Below are 23,095 nucleotides of genomic sequence, written 5' to 3'. Positions count from 1 at the left end.
ATTTTTCAGGATAATTATTACCAAAGTATCTAAAAAAATTCTAACACTATTACTTGGAAGCATGAAGGTTCTAATCACACTTTTAATTAGCATGTCTAATAACTCATTATAAAATAAAAAAAAAAAAAAACTAAAATCTTCAATTAATTTTAAGCAATAAAAATCTAAATCTAGCGTAATAATAGTTTAAATTAAAACTAACAAAAAATTAATTTTTGTTCCAGGAAACTACCCGCTAACAGTGCGAAGGTTCGATGACTATTATTCAGGGCTGCAGAATTTTCACTCAAATATTAATCTCAACAAGTATCCTTGCGTGAACGCCCACTGTAACAGCGTTTTTAAGGACGAAAATACTTTGCGTAAGCATGTGAAGTATATATGTGGAAAACCGCCAAGGTACCAGTGCGGATACTGCGAATACAGGTCCCACTGGGCGCCAAATGTCAGAACACACTCAAAGGCGCTTCATCCTGATTTGATGACGGATGTAATTGAACTTTACAATCCGTATCCTGAAGAAATGGGGACTTTTGTTTGTCCTAACTGCTCGCAGCGATACAAGTTCAAGAAGGGCTTGGATGCTCATTTAAAAAATTTGTGTGGAAGATAAAAAATTTTGGAAAATTTCAATTTTTTAATTTTTGATTGTAATTTAATACATTTTTTTTTATTTAAAAAAAAAAAAAAATTTTTTTAAAAAAGAAGAAATAAATAAATAATCTAAAAAATAAATTACTAAATTTGCAAATTTAATTTTTTCCTACCAAAATTTTATTTTTACTTAATTTAATAAATTAAATAAAAATTTTTTAATTTATTTTTTTTTTTTGCAGAATCTGCAGGCAGCTGGGAGAAGACATGGGCGGTGGAAGAAAATCCAGGAGCTAAAAAAAAATCCAAGACTAATCCTCGGGGTAAATTCAAGTGCTCTAAGTGCGACAGCACTTTCAGCACCAATAACAGCTGGATATATCACGAGAAATACCATTGCGGAAAGCCACCGAGATACCAGTGCTCTTACTGCACCTACAAGTCCCTCAAGTCTACCAACGTGAAGAAACACTCGATTAGAATCCACAAAGAACTTGACCCGCAGATTATTCAACTCTGGAAGCCTGTTGTCAAACCTGGAGAGTTTTCTTGTCCGAATCAAAATTGTTCGCGGGGTTATAAGACGACGGATAGCTTGAAGTATCATTTGAACTACGAGTGCGGGAAAAAACTTCCTACTAAATTCATGCGGCACAAATAATTAGGCTCATTGCAAGTTTCATTTGATTAAACAAGACACTAATTAAATTTTTCTACTTCATTATATTAATTATAAAATTGTGGAGCAATTTATTAACTTACTTTTAGGAAGAAAAATTCCCTGGATTTTTCCTGAAATATATAAAAAATTAAATAAAGGGTAGAAGAGAAATTTAATTGAAAAAATTGTAAATTTATATACCTGGAACATATGGGCTTGATTGAAACTCTGGTATTTAATAATTGCACAACTCACTACACTTAATTTCATACTATCACTCAATACTTGACTTTGACAAAATTACAGGACGTATATAGAATTTTAAATATAACTTTTTATTACCGATAAACATTTAATGACTATAACTAACTAAAAAACGCAATTTGTTGGAGTTTTTGATGGGAATAAAAATTGTTATTGACAATTGATGAAATTTTTGATGAATATGATAGATAAAAATTTTCTCTACAAAAAAGTAATAGTAATTTTGAGCCTTAAATTTGTATTTGAAATTACAAACAAGTTTATTTAATTTTTAATAAATTTAATAAATATTTAAAAAAGTTTTTTCTTTTACTAAAATAAATATTTTATTTATTTGTAAAAAAACGCCCTCGATAATTTACAAGAATATGATTACATTCTGATGTGTAAAATGTTTAGTAATAATTATTTTATACAATACACGGCATTTGCAAAGTAAAGATAAATTTGAAAAACTTTTTTAAAATTTTTTAAATTAAAAAAAAAAATAAAAAAATTTTTTTTAATTTAAAAGAAAAAATTATAAAAAAATTTGAAAATTTAATTTATTCATTTTTTATTTATAAATTTCATTTATTAATTAATTAATATTATTATTAAATACATAAATTGTAAATTGTAAATATAAATTAAATTTCTTCTTTTCAGATGTAAATTTTGGCAAATTAAATATAAAAAAGTAAATATTTGTGTAAAATTAAGATTTTATGAAAAAAAAAAAAAAAAAAAAACTAACAAAAAATGTAATTAAAAATTTTTCAGGGTTCATAGTCCTGCCGGGAGCATTAAGACTGATAAAACCGATAACAGAGCCGCTTAAAAGGGCCGGATTGTTCTACTGTCCGAACGCGAACTGCCAAAAAGTGTTCCAGCACGCGGACTCGCGGAACAAGCACGTTAAATATTACTGCGGGAAACCGCCGAGGTACATGTGTCCTCACTGCCAGTACAAGTCGCTGACCAAGTACAACATTCAATTGCACGCCAAAAGAATTCATCCTAATCTCAAGACGGATGTAATTGAGCTCTACGACAACAAACCTTCGAACAAGAGCAGTTTCTTCCAATGTCCGAACAAATCTTGCAATAAAAGATACACTCGCAAAGATAATTTTTATTATCACATGAAATATGAGTGCAAAATAAATAATTAAATTTTTTATTTTATATTTTTTTAAATTTTATAAAAATTATTTATTGTTAATTTTTTAATTAATTTTAATGTTAATAATTTATTGTAAAATTTAAATTAATTTATAAATGTTTTTTTTTTACTTAATTTATAAAATTAAAAAAAAAATTAAGAAGTATAAAAAATATTTAAAAAAAATTTTTATTAAATTAAAAAAATTAAATGTTAGCTAAAGCTTCAAATTTATATTTAAAGGACTGTATTAATATTTATTATTAAATAATTATTAAAAAAAAAATTAATAATCAAATATTACCAACAATTATAAATTATAATTAAAAATATTACCAATGTATAAAAAATTTATTAATTACTAATAAAAAAAAATAAAAAATTCTAATAATTTATTTAAATAAAAAAAAAAAAAAAAAAAAATTGTAATTACTAAAATTAAAAGTTAAATTAAATGTACTAATTAACTTGAATTTTTTTCTAGTTCGACCGATGATTGTCTGGATGGAAGAACCCCCGCCAATAGCACCCACCGCAGAAAAATCTCAACCAGATCTGCAAATAGAAGCGGTGAAGTACGCCTGCCCGAACCCAACTTGCTCGCGGGTATTCAGCGACAAGAGCAATCGCAACACCCATTACAATTACCAGTGCGGGAAACCCCCCAGGTTCAAGTGCCCGTATTGCGAGCACAGGTCTCATCGTAAGGCCGATCTAAGGGCGCATGTCAGCGCGAAACATCCTGGGTTCACGAATTTTGTTATTGAGTTGTATAATCCTTGTAAAAAAATTTATATTACTAAAAAAGGATAGATTTTTAAAAATTTAATTGACAAGTGAATTTAAAAAAAAAAAAAAAAGCGGGAAAATTAAATTTAAAAATTTTTTTGTCCGCTTTAAAAAAAAAAAAAAAAAAAAACCAAAAATTAAATATAGTTAATGAAAAATATTTCGGTAAATATTTACAAGTGAGGTCAATTAATTTTAATTTTCGTTTTTCGAACGAAATTTTTATTTGATTTTATTGATATAATTTTTTTTTAATTTTATATTTAATAAAAATTTAAGATCAAATTTTTGTGATAAGTAAAATAATTACTTAGTTGCTTAATTCAAATTTTAATTAATGTAAAATAAATAGCTAACTATTTGATTGTATGATTAGAAAATAAACATAAATATTTCTTCAGCAAAATTTAATTATTGTAATTTAATAATTGTTAGCGCATGTGTTCGTGTGAGTGAAAAAAGTGAAGCATACTAACAAAAAAATTTTTTTTACAGGATACATCAGCCTGAGAAGACGAAGACCGGTCCAAAGATTGGGAATGACCCACGGGTACTACAAATGTCCGAATAATAACTGCGGAAGGAGTTACAAAGCTAAGGGAACTTTGTTAACTCACTTGAGGTATGAGTGCGGGCAAGCTCCGCGGTTTATGTGCGCGTATTGCGGGTTTATCACCAGCTTCAAGAGCAATCTTCGGAGACACTTGAATCATCGTCATCCTGGCATGGAAATTCGCATAGTTGATCTTGTTAAATCAAGATAATTTCATTCCATTTGTTTAAATATAATTTTGTTGTATAATTTAGAGTTTTAGTGTTAATAAATAATTTATTAAATAAATAAATTAATATTAATTAATTTATAAACATTTTTTTAAATTAAATATTAATAAATTATTTATTTTTAATTTTTAATTAATTTAAAAAAATTTTTTAAATTTAGACTTTAGAATTATTAATTATTTTTTGTAAAATTAAAATTTATTTATACTTAATTTATAAAATTTAGAAGCATAGATTTGCAAAATAATAATTTTAAAAATAATTATTAATTAAAAAAATATTTTTCTAGGTTTTGTGGCTTTATTGCAAAGTTTTACCGACAAAATGGCGGAATGGCGGTGTGTTTTTTCACAAAATGATGGGGTGTATTGCACAATAATTTTTTATGAATTATTTCAACAAAAAAGTGTGAAAATTTAGCACCGCACATGATAAATAATCTAAAAAAAAATTATTTTACTAAAAATTAAAAAATTTTTATTTTACAGTTTACATTTCTAAAATATTTATCGCAGATAAATTATACCGAAGATTTGTAGAGTCTCCAGAACTGGACTCAGGAATAACAGAATCAAATTATACCGACAATTTAGAGACCAGCAATAATTCGCCGTTAGTTCCAGAGTCGGTAAAAAAAAAAACATGTACCAAGAGAAGAAATACGAAGAAGAAAAGGAAGAAGTACTCGTGTCCAAACCCTGGATGCAGCAAAGTGTTTAAAATGAAGGGTTGTTTGAAGACTCACTCGATGTACTGCGGAAAACCCCTGAGATTCATGTGCCCGCTCTGCAAATACAGGTCCAAGTGGAACTGCTATGTTAAGTCTCATATTTCTAGAGTCCACAGTGGAGAAAACGCGAGTGTTATTGACGTCTATAAACCTTTGGATAAATCTGAGGGAAGATATTTGTGCCCAAATGACGAATGCAGGAAGAAATGCACCAGCAAGAGGATTTTGGAGAATCATATTAATTTTGAGTGCGAAAAATTGACGCAATTTAAGTGCTATTATTGCTCGTTTAGAGCACACTTTAGGGATGATGTTAAAGAGCATTCTATGAATGAACATAAGGACAAAGTTTGTCGGGTTAATTTGGTTATTGCTCAGTAAAGTTTTTGGGTATTAATTTAAGGTAGATTTGTGAAGAAATATAATTTTAAATAATTAAAAAAAAAAAAATAAAATCTATTTAAAAAAAAAAAAAAATTAGTAACAATTCAAAATAATTTGAGCTGACTACTAAGGTAAAAGGATCCAGTTATTAACACTGGCTTAGTTGTTTAACACTTGCAATTTTATTTTAATTAAAAAAATAAAATGTTCTCAAAAAAGCAATTTTCTTAAAATTAAAAATTAAATAATTATATTTATTAATTTATTGAAACCGATTTTTTTTTTTTTTTTTTTTTATAAAAATTCAATTGCAGGGGCTAATAACTGGATCTTTTACCTTACAAAAAAATTAAGTTTATTCAAGAGAAAAATTTGAAACAAAAAATAAAATTTTGAAGAATACAATTTTAAGGAAAAAAAAATTTTTTTACCTGAGAAAAATTTACTTATACAAAGAATAATTTCTTCAAGATTTTTTCTTTTGAATAGAGTTAACTTTTTTATATCTTTAAATATATACTTTAAATTAATTGAATAATTTTAAATATATTTTTAATTTACTTAAGGAGTTACGCAGAGTGATAATTTTTAAAAAACTGATTTTTTGAGCTTGCAATTAAGTATGACTCCTTAAATGTAATATTATTAAGATTTTGTGTGATCTAGTCGTTGCTCAATTTTTTTTACTTTAATTTTTTTGTTAAAAAATCTTGACTAAGAAAAATATTTATTAAAAAAATTTTTTAGCAGGAAAAAAAGCGTAATTTTGATAAAATTTTACAGATTGAACAATTTAATGAGACAAATTTAAAAAAATTTATTTTATTAAAAAAAAGTACAATTAATATTTTTAATTGCTTAAATGTTTGTAGCTTTTTTTTTTAAAATTACAAAAGCAATTTTTAGTGAATAAGTAATTAAAATATCTCGTGATTTAATGTGTGATAAATAAAAATGTGTGAAATTATAAACAGTGCAATTAAAACTTACAATATAAAAATATTATAAAATTGTAATAAAAATAAAACAATTGATTATTCTTCTTCTCTAAAAAAAAATTAATAACTTAAACTATATTCTTCAAACAACTCTTTCAACCCTGGCATGTAAAACCCAGAGTGGAATAAAAACTGGCAACTTGTCTAACAAAATGTGAATTATTTTTAGGAATTTACGGCGACAAGGACTGCGAAGTTTCTTCTCGTAATTCCCGAAAGGCCCAGGATTACTCGATAAATTTATCCACGGGGAGGTTCCACTGCCCCGCGTGCAATTGGAGCTACACAAGGAGAGATTCAATGCTCGCGCACTATCGCTACGAGTGCGGGAAACCCCCGCGGTTCAAGTGTCCGTACTGCCAACTATGCAGCAAAAAAACTTCCAATGTCTACCAACATGTCAGATCTGTTCATCCCAACGAACCGGTCACGCTTGTCAAATTATATTAATTAATTAAAAATATATCAAAAATTTTTTTATGAAGAGCAAAGTTCTAAAAATTTAAATATTATTATTAAATATTTTTTAATTAATTAATTTAAATTAGTAAATGTAACTCCTGAACAAATAACAATATTTTATATAAAAAAAAATTTACAAATTTTTTTTTTTCACACAGAAAAATCAGTTAATTCAAATGAAGAAAATTTTAAAGAAGAGTGAAATTATTTAAGGGCAAAAAAAAAAATTTTAGACAAAAAAATTCTTTGAAAATAATTTTTTTTTAATTATTTTTTTTAGACAAAAAAAAATTTTTTTTTAAATAATTTTTTTTAGATAAAAAAAGACTGTGAAAAATTGTAGCGTGGATTAATGAATAACGGGTTATTTTTCTCTGCCACTTGCACAGATCTCCATTTCGAGTCATTGATGATTGCGGCGATGAAAAACTTATCACCTGAGTGGCCCGTAGAGCAGCAGCAGATGCAGTTCCCGTTCTGCTGCAGAAACTGCGGCAAGAGGTACCAACACCGCGCGACTCTGCTCAGACACACCAGATACGAGTGTGGGAAAGACCCAAGGTTCAAGTGTCCGCACTGTGGCCACCGGACCAAGCAGAAGGGGAATCTTTACAAGCACATGCGAACTAACCATCCTGGAAAAATTTTCTACACTTGATTTGCTTCCTTAAAAAAAGAAGAAATGACTAATTTATTAAATATTTCTAACTAAGTAGCATTAAGTACCGGTATAATGAATAAATATTAAATTAAAATAATATTGTTGGATTATTCTTAAAAGTAAGGCTGCGTAGGTTTACTTTTGGTGGTTATTGCTCATGAGTACTATAACATTTTTAGCTTGCAAGATTGTAAGAGCAGTTACTGATGAACGGGTGGTTGTTTTCAGGACTGTGGGCGAACTACCCCCCGCAGCAGTTCCCGCGAGTGGAGAGCTACTCGTCGCACCTGGGCAGCATGAGGATGATGCGAAGCTCCCGACGATCGATGACGCACCAGGTGTGCCTCGACAAGAGACCCGGGTGCTACTACTGCCCGAAGTGCGGCAAGGGATACCGGTGGCTCAGGAACATGAAGAACCACCTGAAGGTCGAGTGCGGGAAGGAGCCCACCGAGTTCTGTCCGTACTGCCCCCACAAGACCAGATACAAGCGCAGCCTCCAGAAGCACATCCTCAGAATTCATTCCTCATAATAATTAAAGTCTCTCCTTTAAAATATTTTTTGTTAAAATAAATTTATTATCTTCTGCTTTACGATAATGTTTTATTATTACACACAAAGATTCATTTATTATCCGCAGTTCCAATCAATTTTTTTTATTATCGCTCATTTATTTCCTCTCTGTTAAAGCTACTGTATTAATGCTTCGTACTTTCATTTATATATTGCTCTAAAGTTTATAATTATCCGGCGGGTTATTTTTTTATTACTTACTAATTCATTTTTTTGGTTCCAGGCAACGTGTTCCGGTGTCACCATTGTGGAAGATCTTTTACATGGATCGCAAGTCTGCGTCTTCACCAAAAAATGGCCTGTGGAAAGCCGCCGAATTTTTACTGCTCGCTGTGCACTTACAAATCTAATTTTAAGGGTAATCTCAAGCGGCATATGTTCAACGTCCACAAAATAGTCCTGTAAAATACTAAATAATATTTTTGTACGACTGAAAATAATAATAATAATAATAATAATAATAATAAATACAACTATTAATTTATCGGTTTTAAATAAAATAAATAATTATTGACCTTAGGTGGGTTTTGCGCTTGATGTCGCGTAATTAAAAAATCTAATTTATTTCAGACGGCGGTTTTAGTTGTTTTTAAAAATATTTCCAGAGAGAGAGAGAAAGAGAGATAAAGCCCTTTAAGTATTCTGGTAAATAATAATTGTTGTTTATTTAAAAATGGTGAGGCATGCGCTTGGACGTTAGATGGTAGCCGTACTGGCGGTAATTATCACAACCAAAAGTATTGTTTTACCGATTTAGTAATCCCGGCTCGTAAACTCTGTGTGCTAAGTAATAATAAAACCTTGACGACACTTACAGTTTTGTAAACACAATAATAATAACAGGTGAGGCTGATGACAATTAAATCGGGTATTTTATTGCAGACCCCCGGCTATTTCCTATCGTCAAGCCCCGGCTCCACGTGTGTCCTCACTGCGGACAGATGTACTCCTGGGCCTCGAACCTCAGGAAGCACCTCAAAATGGGCTGTGGCAAGCTCAACAACACTCACTATTCTTGCCGTTACTGCCCCTACAAATCCAGAGTCCCCGCCAGTTTCTTCAAGCATCTCCTCTCTGTGCACAACATCAAGTGAATATAACATCTTAAAATACTAAAAATAATCAAAAGTTTGTTTTTCAGCCGTTCTATGTACTAGTATACTAAGCCATGTACTTATCTGAAATAAACTGACCAAAATCAGAAATTTTTCTTCTTTGTAGATCCTTTCTTCGTTGTTTTTTGTTATCGTATTCATCGTTATCTTTTTTGTAAAATTAATTAAACAAATCATTTTTTCTGTTTCCAGTATTCCATATTTTTCCCAGTATCGATCCAGGCTCTCTAGCTCTTCAATACATGTGTATGGTGTGCAAAAGACGGTATCGTAGTAAAAAAAGTCTTGATAAACACGTTACATACGAGTGCGGCGGACGGAAATATTTTAATTGTCACTTGTGTAACCAAAATTTCTCTCAGAAGCACAGTTTGCTCCGACATGTTAACAAAATGCATATCATTGAAAATATTTAAAATAAACATTTATACAAATTTTTTTTTGCAATAATTAATAAATAAATTATTAAAAGCATGGTGTGTAAATTTATTTAAAATTTTTATCATTTCAACAGGTTATGGGCCCAGGCAAAAAAATTATTTTTAATTCATTTTCTTGGTGATCGGTTGCATGTTGACATTAATTACCTGTAACAATATTAATACCAATAAAATTAATATAATTGTATAATTCTCAAGAACTTGGATGGGGAAAAAAACTCAGAGCAGGATTTTTAAATTTTGCAACGTTTCGTTTTATTTTACAACTTAATCAGAAAAGGAACAAATTATTATTGAACAATATGATCAGATTAAATTAAAAAATTAATTATTTATTAATTAAAAAAAAAAATTACACAACACAAAAAAAATTTTGTTTTAGGTTCACCTGAAAATTCAAGCCGCAGCAGCATCACTAGATTCGGCGTCGTTTTGGTGCAACTACCGGAGGCTCCGTCTGTCGATTTGACGATAGATCCCGTCCCAATAATAAAATCAGAACCAGCGACGGACCCGCTGGACGTTCCTGAGAGCAAAAATGTGGAAGTTTTTGACGTTGCTGACGAAGTGTCAGCACAGAGGCCCAGGCACAGAATGTCCTGCAAGTTCTGCACAAGGAAGTTCCAGGTTAAGGCCCACTTAATTCGGCACATGAGACTCTGCTCCGAACTTAACGCGCATCGCGATGTCAATGCTTTGTACTCCTGCTACCGCTGCACCTTCAAGAGCCACATGAATATTAACATCGTGAGGCACATTAAGAATGTTCATGAGTCTAATATAAAGTCCAGATACAAGTGCGAGTTGTGCGGATATCATAGTAATTATAAATCGCATGTCCGGCGTCATCTTAAGGCCATTCATCAAGCTACTGAAGATCACTATATTGTTGAAAATAAATAGCTTCAAGCTTGTTTTTAGTTTTAAACATGGATTACTTATTTTATGAGCGTATTTTTATATCTTTTTCTTCATACTGATAAATTTATATATTAAATAAATTAATTTGATGAAAAAATAAATGTATTTAAAGTTACAGATATTTAAAAATTAAATTTATTAAAGAAAAAATTTTTAAATTAAGCAAATAAAATTTTGAACCAAGAAATTTTTTGTTTAATTAAAAAAAAAAATTTTTTTTTAAAGTTTTTTTTATCAATTTTTAATTTCTTCCTAATATTAAACTAATTTTATAATTTAAAAAAAAATTCTAATGAAGCTTATTTAATTTAACAGACATTTTTAAGAAAATACTATTAATTTTAATGTTAATTATTATTTAAAGAATTATTTATTAAAATATTAGTAATTAAAAGTGAAAGTTTTAATTTTTTTTTAATTTACTTGAATAATAATTAACATAAAAAATTGTTCAATAAGTTTTATATTGCCCGTTGGTATTTTTTTGAATTAAAATTACATTGTAAATATTTATAAAAATAATTTTTGTTTGAATAAAAAAAATTAAAGAATTGTTTCATAAAATTTTTTTTAACTTCAGCAAGAACTTCTAACAGGTTATGGGTACTGTTAACACAATCATTAAAATTACATGTGCATGTCATTGCAATGATTAATAATTAAAGATTGAATTTTTGTTATAAAGAAGAAATTCGAATAGGAAAATAATTAAAAAATATCAGAATAAATATTAAAACAATTTTTAAAAATTTGTTTCAGGGGTTCCGAGGATTAAAATTCAGAAATTAAGCACCCTGCCGATGACTCTGAAGATAATAAAAGTAAAACCAGCCGTGAAGGCTGAAGAGTCGAGGAAAAAAGAAGAAAAAGAAGAAGAGCCGGAGTACATTGACGAAGAAGTTTTAGAGAGCGAAGAAAACCCGCTCGTGGAACCTGTAGTGGAGAAGAAGAAAAACCCAAGTTTAGAAAGAGTTCGGGCTACGAAAAACGTCCAGAGTTTGAGTTCGTTGTTCAAAGACTGCGACTATTGTGGAAAATCCTGCATTTCTCTGATAAACCACTACCAAGAGTGTGAAATTAAGTTGGCGACTGAAGCGGACCAGGGCGCAGGCGCGAAAGTGGTTCCGAGGGGTGAGAAAATCAGCAGAGCTGTTGATTTAATTGACAAGACCGTGCATGCGGGCCCTCGAGTTAGTAAGAATAAAAAAAAGTACATTTGCAATGTCTGCTGTTACGTTTCTGAGTCGAAGAATAATTTTATGAGGCACTTGCAGGCGCCGAAGCACAAAATAAACTGCCAGTTTAGGAAACAGCAGCAGCTTGAGGCCGCAAGGAAGGCTAATGCCGAAGGAAATGAAGTGAGAAAGATTAACTTGGCGGCCAAGGCAGCGGAGGATAAAGTTTTCTTGGTCCTGAAGGAATAATTGTTATTTTTAAAATTGTTTTTAAAATGTGAATGTAATTTTTTGGAATATTTTAATTTAAAGATCAATAAAGATGAAAATAAGTAATAAATTGTAGATTTATGAAATAAGAGTTTCCTTTCAGCAGAGTCCTGGACAGTGAGTTTTATATGTAGTCGAGTTGAGTGGCTTCGCTATAAATAAATAAATGCTTGATCGAGTGGCGTGTGAGGAATGGACAGTTTTTTTTTTTTTTTATTATTTATTTATTATGTTAGTTAATGTTTGTTGTCGAGATTGGCGAGCTTTGGCTGGGAATAACCAGTACCTGCCGATAGCGTTATAATTAACCGGTGATCTCCGGGAGAGATTGCTCCAAAGATTAATCTCTGTTTGTTTTTTTATGGTTCCAGAGTACCGGAAGATGTATATGGGCGATCAACTGCTCGGGTACACTTGCACTAAATGCAGCAAGTTCTACAAGATGTGGAGCAACTACTTGAAACACAAATGCGAACCGCCCCAGTACAAGTGCTCACTCTGTCCGTTTGCAGCCTTCAAGGCGTTCATACTCCAGGCGCATCAGGCCGAGCAGCATTTTAAAATTCCCTCCTCCACCCACTAATTATCCTCCCCTTGGTGGGCTTGACTCTTGACCTAAAACTTATTTTCAGGGTCTCGTTAGTTGTTTGAGTGAGTAGTCACCTGGACACTTGTCTCTTCCTGGGAAGTATCTACCACCTGGCCTTTTTACTTGTTTTTATGTTTAACTACTCAGAGGATTTCACGTTACTGCTAATTACTCACTTATTTTCACCCCTACCCCGTACTCTGCAGTTATTTTATCAAACAATATTAATAATGATAATCATTTTATAACAAACCATGTTTTATTCTCGCATTTGTAAGCTATGTATTTTTGTAATTTGTAAGTACAATAAATTATCCTTTTTAAAAAACAAAAATTCTCTCACAAACTCTTGTCTGTGAAAATACTCAGGAACCAGAATATCAAGATCTAGAACAGTTACTGATATAAAAAAAATCATTCTGTTTCAGATGCAAGGTCGAAGAAGATAAAAACTTCCGGGTCGAAGAAACACTATCCCTGTATTCACTGTCACAGAAGCTACAAGAACAAAAGCTCTCTTACGCGTCATCTGCAGTACGAGTGCGGACAGTACAAGCAATACATGTGTCCTATTTGTTACAAGCGACTTCAGAAGAGCAGCCTTTACAAACACATGCTTCTTCATAAAATTTAATATCTTGTTATTTATTATTTTAATTATTATTACAAATAAATTTGTACTAAAAACGTTAGAAAATTTTAATTATTATTATTATTATTAATAAAAATATTTGTTTCAGTTGGCAACTATTTCTTCTCATTCTTTCTCTTTAATACTTTATCACAAAAGGTTAAATATTTCATGGGTACATAGAACATGCACATCTCCGGGTTATGGCTGAATCATTTGTGTTGGGTTGGTTATGGGTTTCATTATTATTATTTAAATAATTTACAATCTCCAAACAAAATAAAAAATAAAAAAATCCCCGTGTAAAATATAAAACAACCAGAGCTTAAAAATCGGGCCCCGAAAACTCGTAAGCAAGTGTCCCCCCACCAAAAACTTGCTCAGTTGGTCAAATTACCCCTATTTTATTTTTTTTTTTTGTTTTATTTATTATTTTTTGTTTCCGCGGCAATTGTTGCAGACGAAGGGGCGCTAATTTCAATTCTGAGGTCGAGTTACGGAAAGTCGAGCAAGTACTCGCTGAAGAAGGCCCTGTCGACGATCAGCAGCGGGAGCCGCAGCCCCAGGTCCGCGGATGACAGCATCAGTGAGAGCGGGGCCCGCGAGAGGTCCCGCGAGGTAGTTTTTCCAGAGTCCTTCGAGGTTTTGCCGCAGCCGCGCGACCTGACTTACGTGGGGCTGCCTCACGAACAGCAGCGCAAGTTCCGGTGCCGGTTCTGCGGCAAGGGCTACCGATGGAAGAGCACGATGCGCAGACACGAGACAGTAGAGTGCGGGGGCAAGCCGCCCGCCTTTCAGTGTCCAGAATGCCCCTACAAGGCCCGCCAGCGCGGGAATCTCACCGTCCATTACAAGAGACACCACCAGAAGATGCCTTTCGACGAAGTCTCCCAAGCTTCTATAGAATAAATTATTATTTTTATAAAATTATACATTTATAATTAATAATTAAAATATAAATATATTTTTTTAATAATGCGCTCACACTTTTCACTTTAATATTCTATAAATAAGACAAAGATTTATTTAATTAATTAATTAATTAATTATTTTTGTTTGCGCGTTAGTTTTTTTTTTTTTTTTCTTTTTAATAATAAGTCATGCCAATAGATTACTTAATTGCAAGCTTATTATTTTATAATTAACTTGTTAATTTTTTTGACTAAACAATAGATAATTATGCTTCGAGTTAAATCAATTGTTTTGATTGTACTTACAAATAATTGTGTGTATCTATTAACAATGTTTACGAATTTATTTGGGTAAAGCTTATAACTTATAATTTATATAATTTCATTATTTTTAATGATTATTTTATTATTAATTATTATTAATAAAAAAGAAACTTGTTGAGGGTTATTTTCTAAAAACAAGTGTGTATTTTTGATTTAATAAAATTCCGAGTCCTTGATTAGAAACGAAGAGGGAAAATTAAAGTAATTGGTGGACTAATTAAAGGATTTTGTTTTCCAGCAGAGGAGCAGCGAGGGCGAAGTGAGTATGAGGAGGACGAGATGAGGAAAGTGTTTGGGTGCAAGGTCTGCGGGCGACGTTACAGGAGAGTAATATCGCTCCAGCGGCACAAGAGACTCGAGTGCGGAAAGGAGGCCCAATTTGAGTGCATTATTTGCCACAGCAAGTTCAAGCACAAGCACAGTCTGCTGAGGCACTGCCGGGTCCACCTCTCCTTCGCGGGGCCCGATAATAAATTAGAGCCGGAGGTCCACCAGCACCCTGGCGTCTGATAGCCTCCAGAGAGTCTTCTTAGATCGTTCTCTCTCTTAAAATAATAAAAATCCTCCTCCGAGACCAGACGCTCTTCTCTCAGAAAAATTGTTGTTGTTGTCGCTCCAGTTGTAGTCTTTATTTTTGTAATGCCAGATCTGATAAATACACACCGAGGTTCGAATAATAAGAGAGTTATTGTATTTATTGGATTGACCCCGGCGCTGGAGTAATAATTATAAAGAAACCCGCGATCTAATGACCCCGGTGGTAATTTATTGAATCTCTTGTTTGGACAGCTGCTTCATTAATTTATTTATTTTTCAGGTCCTTGGTCCGGGGAAGGGTATCAGTATGTCCTGGAGTTCAACCCCCACCCGGTTAATTCAGGGGCAAGGTGGCGAACACAAGTGGATGCTGTCAATCTACCGGCGGCGGGACAGGTCTTGGGCGTTCCTGGAGCCCCGACTCGAGCTCAGTCCTCGTACAGGTGTCAGAACTGCGGACGCGTCTACTTGAGGGCCACTACCCTTCGACGACACATGAATATGGAGTGTGGAAAGGCCCCGCGGTACCAGTGTCGAATTTGCCACGGAAAATTCACTCACAAACACAATCTTGCCGCTCACATGAAACTTCACATCGAGGAACCTAAATACGCTTGTCTCAGTTGCGATAAAAAATTCTATCGCCGCGATAAGCTCGCGAAACATTCTGCGACGCATCAAGTTTATGCTTCTCAGAATAATTAATTATTTTTTTAAATTATTAAAAATATATTTATTTTTATCACTTTTAGATTAATTTTTTTTAAAAAATATTGTACATAATTTATTTACAAATAAATATTGAAGAAATTTAAATAATTCCTCATGAAGATAATTACTTTGAAATTGGAAATTTGGTTTTTAAATTGGAGCACATCTAAAGAGATTTTTATTTTTTAGGTGGCGGATCAAGAGGTCAAGGACGAGAAGAAGATAAGGAAAAAATTACAAAAAATAAATTGGAGAAAAGTACATAGAAAAAGTTTGCTGAAATAAATTCAAGGCTACATTTTTTCTGTGTAATTTTAAAAATTATAAAATAAAAAATATACGGAATAACAAATTATTTATTTTCACCCTCGATTACACCAGTGCAATTATTATTATTAATAAACAACCAATTGGCATGAAACTAACTCTTAAACCAAAATTAAAACAAACGTTTTGTAAATAAATTTCAAAGAAAAAAAAATTCAGAAATAAAATAAAAATTGCTTCGAAAATAAAACATTGATGAAAAAAATTGATGATAAGATAATAATAAGAGCAGATAGTAATTTATTTGAACGTGTGTTCTAGCCGAGGACCTGAGCATCACAGGGCTGAAGTGGGCAGCAGCTTGGCAGCGCTGGAGCGTTCCCTCAATAATGTGGCGGTCTGGAGGCGGCCTGGGAAAAGGATTCGGTGGAAGCACAACCGGAAACCCGGAGGGGTTCAATTGTCCGGCATGCGGGCGCGTCTACAAGCTGAAGAGCAGCCTGAGAAACCACCAGAAATGGGAGTGCGGAAAGGAGCCTCAGTTCCAGTGTCCCCACTGCGTCTACCGCGCCAAGCAGAAGATGCACATCGCGAGACACATGGAACGGATGCACAAGGAGAAGATTCTCAAGCAGGAGTACGAGTCCCGAGTTTGAAGTTGAGAGTCCAGTCCAGAAGAAGTTCGTCGACTGGAGCTGGTCTTCCGGTCTTCGAGACACACATCAGACAAACGAGATAAGAGAAGTAATTGCTATCGATAACAAAAGACCTAGTTTTACACTTTCAATTATTAATTTTTACTCTAAGTTTAGTCTTAATTTTAATCAGAGTAGTTTAGAGGTCCGATTGTATGATGCCTGAGAGTATGATTGGTGATTGACGATTGAGGTCCAATTAAAAACCGCGGGACAGCGGCGACGTCGCTGGTGTACGACGCGATCTAGGTCTCCACGGTTATTTACCCTCTCTTTACTTTACCCTTAAATATTTTAGACTCTACCGACAGTCGTACTGAGATATTTTTTTTCAGAGAGTACCGACATTAAGAGACTAAACGGCCCGAGAAACACCCAACCCTGTCTTTAATCTGTTTTTACCTTTTTTTTTTTTTTTTTTATTTTATTCTATTAGTTTTTAAATCCTTTGACTCGCACAAGATTTAACTGGCCGCAAGACTCTCTTCTTCTAGTTATTTTATCCTTGTGATAGACAAATATAAATTTATATTGTCAAAATATTTATTTTTTATTAAACAAACAAATGTATTCGATTAATTCGAGATGTTTATTATTTTTAAAATTATTTTTATTGATTTAGGTCCCTCAGAGGGAGATTGCGATTTATTAAACAATACTCGGAAATTATTTTGATATAAATAGTGAATTAAAGACAGCGTTGGGTGAGATCAAGGCTCGTCCGGATGCTTACCGGAGCTCTTCCATAGCAACCATTCTGGTCACACTGGTTCCATATTTTAATAGCGGACTCTGTGACACACGTGGCTTAAGGACTAATAAATAATAAATAATAATTATTATTAACATAGAAATAAAATAATAATATTTAACTCAGTCAATAGTAAAAATATTGTCAGCCTGGTTACTCCTGATATAATAGTTTTTATTCACTCCATTCCATTTTTTTTCATCGCCATTTAAAATAATAATAATTATTATTATTATCTCCATAAATTTTCTTTAGTCAATTCTCATATAATAAATATATATTTATGTATTTAACAGAAACGAGTCTCAGTAACAATAGTAATTTTGCTAACAAACACAATTCTCGGTTTCTGGAGACTTTTAAAAGCGAGCTTGCAATTAAAAGTCCCGACCGAGGAAGAGGATCCGACAGACTGCCAGATAATACTTTCAAGCAAATTCATAACAATGCATTTAATTATATTAAAATATTATTATAAATTATAGATAAATATTTATATACAGTATACATATAATATAAAAAAGAATTCTATAGATCTATATATTTATATACAAACAACAAAATAATAAAAAATAATAATTTATTATTATAGTTTATTAAGGAGTAAAGATAAATGCCGCTTGTCTCTTTTTTTATTTAAATAATTAAAAAGGTATACGAATATTTAGAGATTGAAGTAACCGGTGCCAGGCCGACAACCAGGTGATAAACAATTAATTACCGCCCCGAACCGAGATCCGCTTCCGCGACTCCTTCCATCAAATTCGTTTTATTGATCCTTCTCTTTCCCTTTAATTAACAATCCGAACAACAACAATTACCCCGAAAGATAAATCAACAGCATCACATTATTTAAAAGACACAAGACTGATATAGTTAGCCAACAGAATAAACAACCCAACACACAATTGTCGCAATAATCTTTTAATAAAAGTACCTTTTATTATTTACTGTAGCAGTTGGGATTGTTCTGAAGCGAGAGAAGGATTAACTGAACGATAATTGATGTTTGTCATATAGGGCCGTCTCTCGGCAAACTAATCAAACAAAAGCCTCATTGCTGACACGCGACAAGTATTATCTTTAAATTTAAACAAACAATTTATCGTGTACAGTATAATAATTATATATATATATATATAAATGTTAATAATTTATATAAAAAAAACCACGTGTTTTCCGCGTCACAGATGTACGGTTCCATTTAACTGTAAACAATATTGAATTTATATAAACTAAATTTATGACGGATAGCATTACTCATAGGATTATTTTAATTGAGTATATCCTTTTTTTATCTTATAGTCCTTAGTAATTAAGTTATTTTTATCTGCTTGAAGAATATAAAAAAAAAAACAGTGACCTCACAAACGACAAGTCCGTACTAAATTTACAATTAAAACTAAAATCAACGCAATATGTGGCCTTTATTAAATTATAAAAAAAAAAGTTGATGAATCTAAATTGAAGAATATGAAGTTTTTTAAAAATTTATCATGAAATTCTATAAAAATGTGAGAATTAAAAATAGTTTATAAGTACTTAAAGTAAAAATCCTTATAATTAAATTATAAGAAAGTAAAACTACTTGGATAAGATTTTTTAATTGGCTTGTAATGTTATAGTAATTAGTTTGTAGTTTGTATCAGTGTTGTTCAATGTCAATTACTTCGATTGCCTATTGGCTGCTAATTTTTTTCGTAGTAAGAATTATTTTCCATCTAATAATTATCATCTGAAAGTGCCTTTAAGATGTGTAGTAATAGTAATTTGAAAAGTGATCACCGGAAAAGAGCCGGTTGGTCGGAAGCACCGGGAATGAGATCGCCCGCGACCGCTCGAGGGGAAATAATAAAAAATAACAAACAAAAAAAAGCGAAATAGAAGGGTGAGACGTTTTTTTGGGGGATTTTGTCAAGATCTAAGCGCTAATAAATGTTTTGGAGATTACTAACGAGGTAAATAATTATTTTAATTTGGTTATCGATTACCGCGGGTTCGCGTATTATTAAAATTCACCGACCGCGTTTTTATTATATATATAAATATATTTATATATTAATTTGGTTGCTCTAAGCTTAATTCTTTGCCTTTTGGTGGTGATATAAAATATTCACAATAATGGCTTCTTTATTATTATTATTATTATTATTATATTCTTATTAATATTATAACAATATTTTTTTGCGCATATTATTGGGCTAATTTTTTGAATTTATATATATTTAATATTAGGCATTTAAATAAATATTTTACTCCCTATATTTTATTATTATTTTTTAAAAATTACGACGGGTCGTCTCATATAATATTTTGCGTTGATTTTAAAATAAAATAAAATTATTATTATGTTAAATTTATTGATTTTAATCGTTCTCCAGGTGACGGTTTTATTTATTTATTTTTTTTTTTTTTTTAAATAGAAAAATTCTAAACGAGCGTAATTATAAAATTACTTTTTAAAATAATGAAATGAGACGATGCCCGGTCTAGTATCATTTATCATTTATTATTAAATTTTTGGAGTTATTTAAAATAATAAATAATTTTAGTAATTATTGTAATTGTGGCAGCGTGATGCGATGATCTTAGGGTCAAGTCTTTCAAAGATGCAATCATTTATTTTTCTAAATTTTTTTTTCTACCAAATTATATAGTATTTCTTTTTTTTTTACTATTAATTTTAATAATAATAAATATATTATTAAAATAGGTGTTTCTATGACACATTCATCGTGATATTTAGGCTCTAAATTTATGTTATTTTTTTTTTTTTTTTAGTTTGTCGGTAACAAAATTTATCGTGAAAGAGATTCAAGTGAGAGTAATGATTAGCCACAAAATTTTTATATTATAAATTATGTAGTAATTATTAAAAAAAAAAACGAAAAAAAAATTTATTAATATAATTATAGGGAATAATTAAACCGTACTAAATTTTTTTCTATATATATTTTATAATTAAAAATTTTTATTTATAAAAATTACTATTATTATGATTATAAAATTATAAAAATTATATTAAAGTACAAGGTAAGCAAATTACATTACGCTATATCACATAAATTAAAAAAAAAAAAAATTTTTATAAATTTCTTAAGTGAAATTTATATTATGGAAATTGTAAGTGAGATTTTAAACTAGGAAACGCTGCGATTATTGTTTGGTTATTGATAATCAGTTGTAAGTTTATAAGTAAGGTATGAATAGTAACTGTGAGTTATTTTTAAAAATTATTTTTCATCAATATTTATTTAATAATTAAAAAAATTTTTTTAAAATTAAAACCGCGACCGCAACAAAAAAAATTTTTATGGGAAATTTATAAAATTGTGACACCTCCCCACAGAAAATAAATAAATTGTACTGTCCTGTGTCAATAAATTGAAGTAAAGTGCTAGAATTTAAAATAGATGGTTAATATTTTGCGTTAGAAGAAGAAAGTTGATGAATAAAAAAAGGTGAAAAGAAAAAAAAAAGAAAAAGAAAATAAAATAAAATAAAAAAGAAGTACTCTAAAATGGCGAGTGCTTGCAGGCAGTTAGGTACTGATACAACTTATCCAAGTTTGGCGAATAAAAAAATTCTAAACAAACGGATGAAAGTTTTAACGAATAAAGTAAATAGAATTGAATGTGTTTATCGAGTGGAATAAAATCCGAGGCACTGTTTAAGCCGATTTATAAATAATAAATAACGGAATGTAGTTTTTAAATATTGAGAGCCTTGTGTTAAGTGCCTTCAAGTACGATTTAGATTTTAGACTAGAGAACAACTCACTAAAATAAGAGGCGCTGAGCTTTTAAACCTCTGAGCGCTTTTTAAGGTATTATATTTACTGGATAATTATACAAGTATTCAAAGAAGCTCAATCGTTATATTATTTATCTGATTAACAATTTCTATTTTAACTTTTTCGATTAAATTCTTCAAATAATTTATTTTTCAAGTTGTCTAAAATTTTTTGACAGTGTTGGAAATTATTTGGTTTAACTAAAAATTTTTTTCAATTAATTCTGTTAAAGTTTGGGTCTATATATATACAAAAATAAGCGCTCAAGTAAATATAAAGTACAATACAAAAATTTGGCTCAGCGCCGCAGGGACATTGTAACTTTATTATTAACTAGAATTATAATATGAAAAAAAGAATTTTCAAAGTTTATTATTAATAATTAATATTCATGTTTATTTTAATGACAGACTGCTTTCTGGATGTTACTTTAATGAGAAAGACAGCGCAAGTTATATTATACAATACCATGTTTTATTACCTGACGAAAAAAATTGTACAAAAATGTAAATGTACTGCTTTTACATGCTTATATTTTGTTCTGTAATCTTTTTATTATTTTACATTCCAAAACCAACATGCTTTTATCATTTTTGTTAATTTGACATTTGTAGAGATCTTGTATATTAAATTAGAGCAAAATAAAGTCTAGAAAAACAAAAAGTTTTCATTTTAATATTAAATTATTACTTAAAATCTAATTTTAAAGAATTTTTCATTTCAGGAGCGAGGAATTTTTTCCAAAAATTGGTAAAAGGTTTATTAAATTTTTTTTCACAGTTCCGTATACTAATTTTATTTATTCTTTTTTTTCAGATTTCCGTTAGAGTCTTGAGGAACTAAGAAGAAGAAAAATAAACTCCAATCAACTAAAACATTAATACACTTATCATAGAGTAGTAATGATAATGATAATGACAATGACATTCACCCTCATCCGCTCGTTGTTGTAGCTTTTACCAAGTAAATTTGTTTGGCATGTCCCGGCGCGGACCGATTGCATCCTCGAGAACGCAAGCCGACAAGAGAGTTGACTAACATTATTTGATTTAATTTATTCCCAGGGTTCTTCGCGAGTCTCGGGTGGCACGAGGGCGTCAGACGTAGCGTCAGAAGCAGCAACGGGTCCACCAGCCAGGTCCCGGCGCCTCTGACCCCCCAGAGACGAGCCCGGATCCACTGTCCGGCCCGACACGTCGCGAGAATCAACAATCGGCCGCTCGCGATTTCCGCCCACGACAGACGCCACGATTGCTCAAGGTGCGGAAAGTCCTACAAGAATGCGTACATCCTCAAGCGACACATTCTCTACGAGTGCGGAAAGGCTCCCTCCTTCAGTTGCCCCCACTGCGCCTTCAGCTCCAAGTACGAGAGGAACCTCAAGGCCCACATCAACCACCGCCACGTTCTCGCCAAGCCTCACTCCCAGACCGTCAACTAACGACCCTCCAAGTCCGAAAACAACCCACGCAAGTACCCACTCAAATAACATCCATTTATTATTTTTTATTCTCCAGCCTCCAGGGACTCCGGCTGGACAAACGTTTGCCAAAATAATTGCCAAGTGCCAAATAATCCTTGTCTCTCATTTACTTTTATTATTTATTTTATTTTATTATTTCTAATCGATAAAATTACTAGTCTTCTGTTTGTTGTGAAAATTTATAACAATTGTTCTAAAGTTACACCGAGAGATGTTTAATTTTATAAATTTTTACAACAAACAGTCACTTGATTAAGTGATACTATTTTTTTAGTATAATTATTTTGGGAATTTCCCAAAATATTACCAAAAATCCATGACAATATTTTATAAAAACACCAAAATTACCATCGATTTTTTATTTTACTTGTCTTGTATGCCAAATAATAAAAGCAATATTTATTGCAGAGCCATAGAAAGAAGCTAAGAATTTAATAT

General features: G+C 31.2%; 4 protein-coding genes across 4 annotated transcripts; all 4 read left to right on the top strand.

Moving 5' to 3' along the window:
* The first annotated feature begins 4,590 nt into the window (after positions 1-4,590).
* On the top strand, positions 4,591-10,707 carry LOC141536383 (uncharacterized). Its single transcript, XM_074256861.1, has 7 exons — positions 4,591-4,600; positions 4,751-5,313; positions 7,604-7,617; positions 7,699-8,011; positions 8,268-8,402; positions 8,927-9,134; positions 9,352-10,707. The coding sequence occupies exons 1-7, from the start codon at positions 4,591-4,593 to the stop codon at positions 9,573-9,575; spliced, it is 1,467 nt and encodes a 488-aa protein (XP_074112962.1). The 3' UTR covers positions 9,576-10,707.
* Positions 10,708-11,258: 551 nt separating this feature from the next.
* LOC141536671 (uncharacterized) lies at positions 11,259-13,251 on the top strand. The gene is made up of 2 exons (XM_074257354.1): positions 11,259-12,082; positions 12,337-13,251. Exon 1 carries the CDS (start codon positions 11,321-11,323, stop codon positions 11,942-11,944), a length of 624 nt encoding a protein of 207 aa, XP_074113455.1. The 5' UTR covers positions 11,259-11,320; the 3' UTR covers positions 11,945-12,082; positions 12,337-13,251.
* A 1,970-nt stretch (positions 13,252-15,221) lies between these two features.
* Positions 15,222-16,006, top strand: LOC141536382 (longitudinals lacking protein, isoforms A/B/D/L-like; the record flags this gene model as incomplete). The annotated part of the gene is made up of 1 exon (XM_074256860.1): positions 15,222-16,006. A coding segment is annotated over one exon (441 nt), but the record flags the coding sequence as incomplete, so codon positions are not given.
* Positions 15,950-17,624, top strand: LOC141536672 (longitudinals lacking protein, isoforms A/B/D/L-like). The gene is made up of 2 exons (XM_074257355.1): positions 15,950-15,976; positions 16,257-17,624. The coding sequence occupies exon 2, from the start codon at positions 16,325-16,327 to the stop codon at positions 16,589-16,591; it is 267 nt and encodes an 88-aa protein (XP_074113456.1). The 5' UTR covers positions 15,950-15,976; positions 16,257-16,324; the 3' UTR covers positions 16,592-17,624.
* Positions 17,625-23,095: the final 5,471 nt, after the last annotated feature.

The sequence above is a fragment of the Cotesia typhae genome, unplaced genomic scaffold (genome assembly GCF_013202065.1).
Source record: "Cotesia typhae breed Kobodo isofemale line unplaced genomic scaffold, CoteBio_Ctyphae scaffold_152, whole genome shotgun sequence".
In the NCBI taxonomy this organism is placed as follows: Eukaryota; Metazoa; Arthropoda; class Insecta; order Hymenoptera; family Braconidae; genus Cotesia; species Cotesia typhae.
The sequence above is the reverse complement of the archived record's forward strand: the minus strand, read 5'-3'. Positions and strand labels throughout refer to the sequence as shown.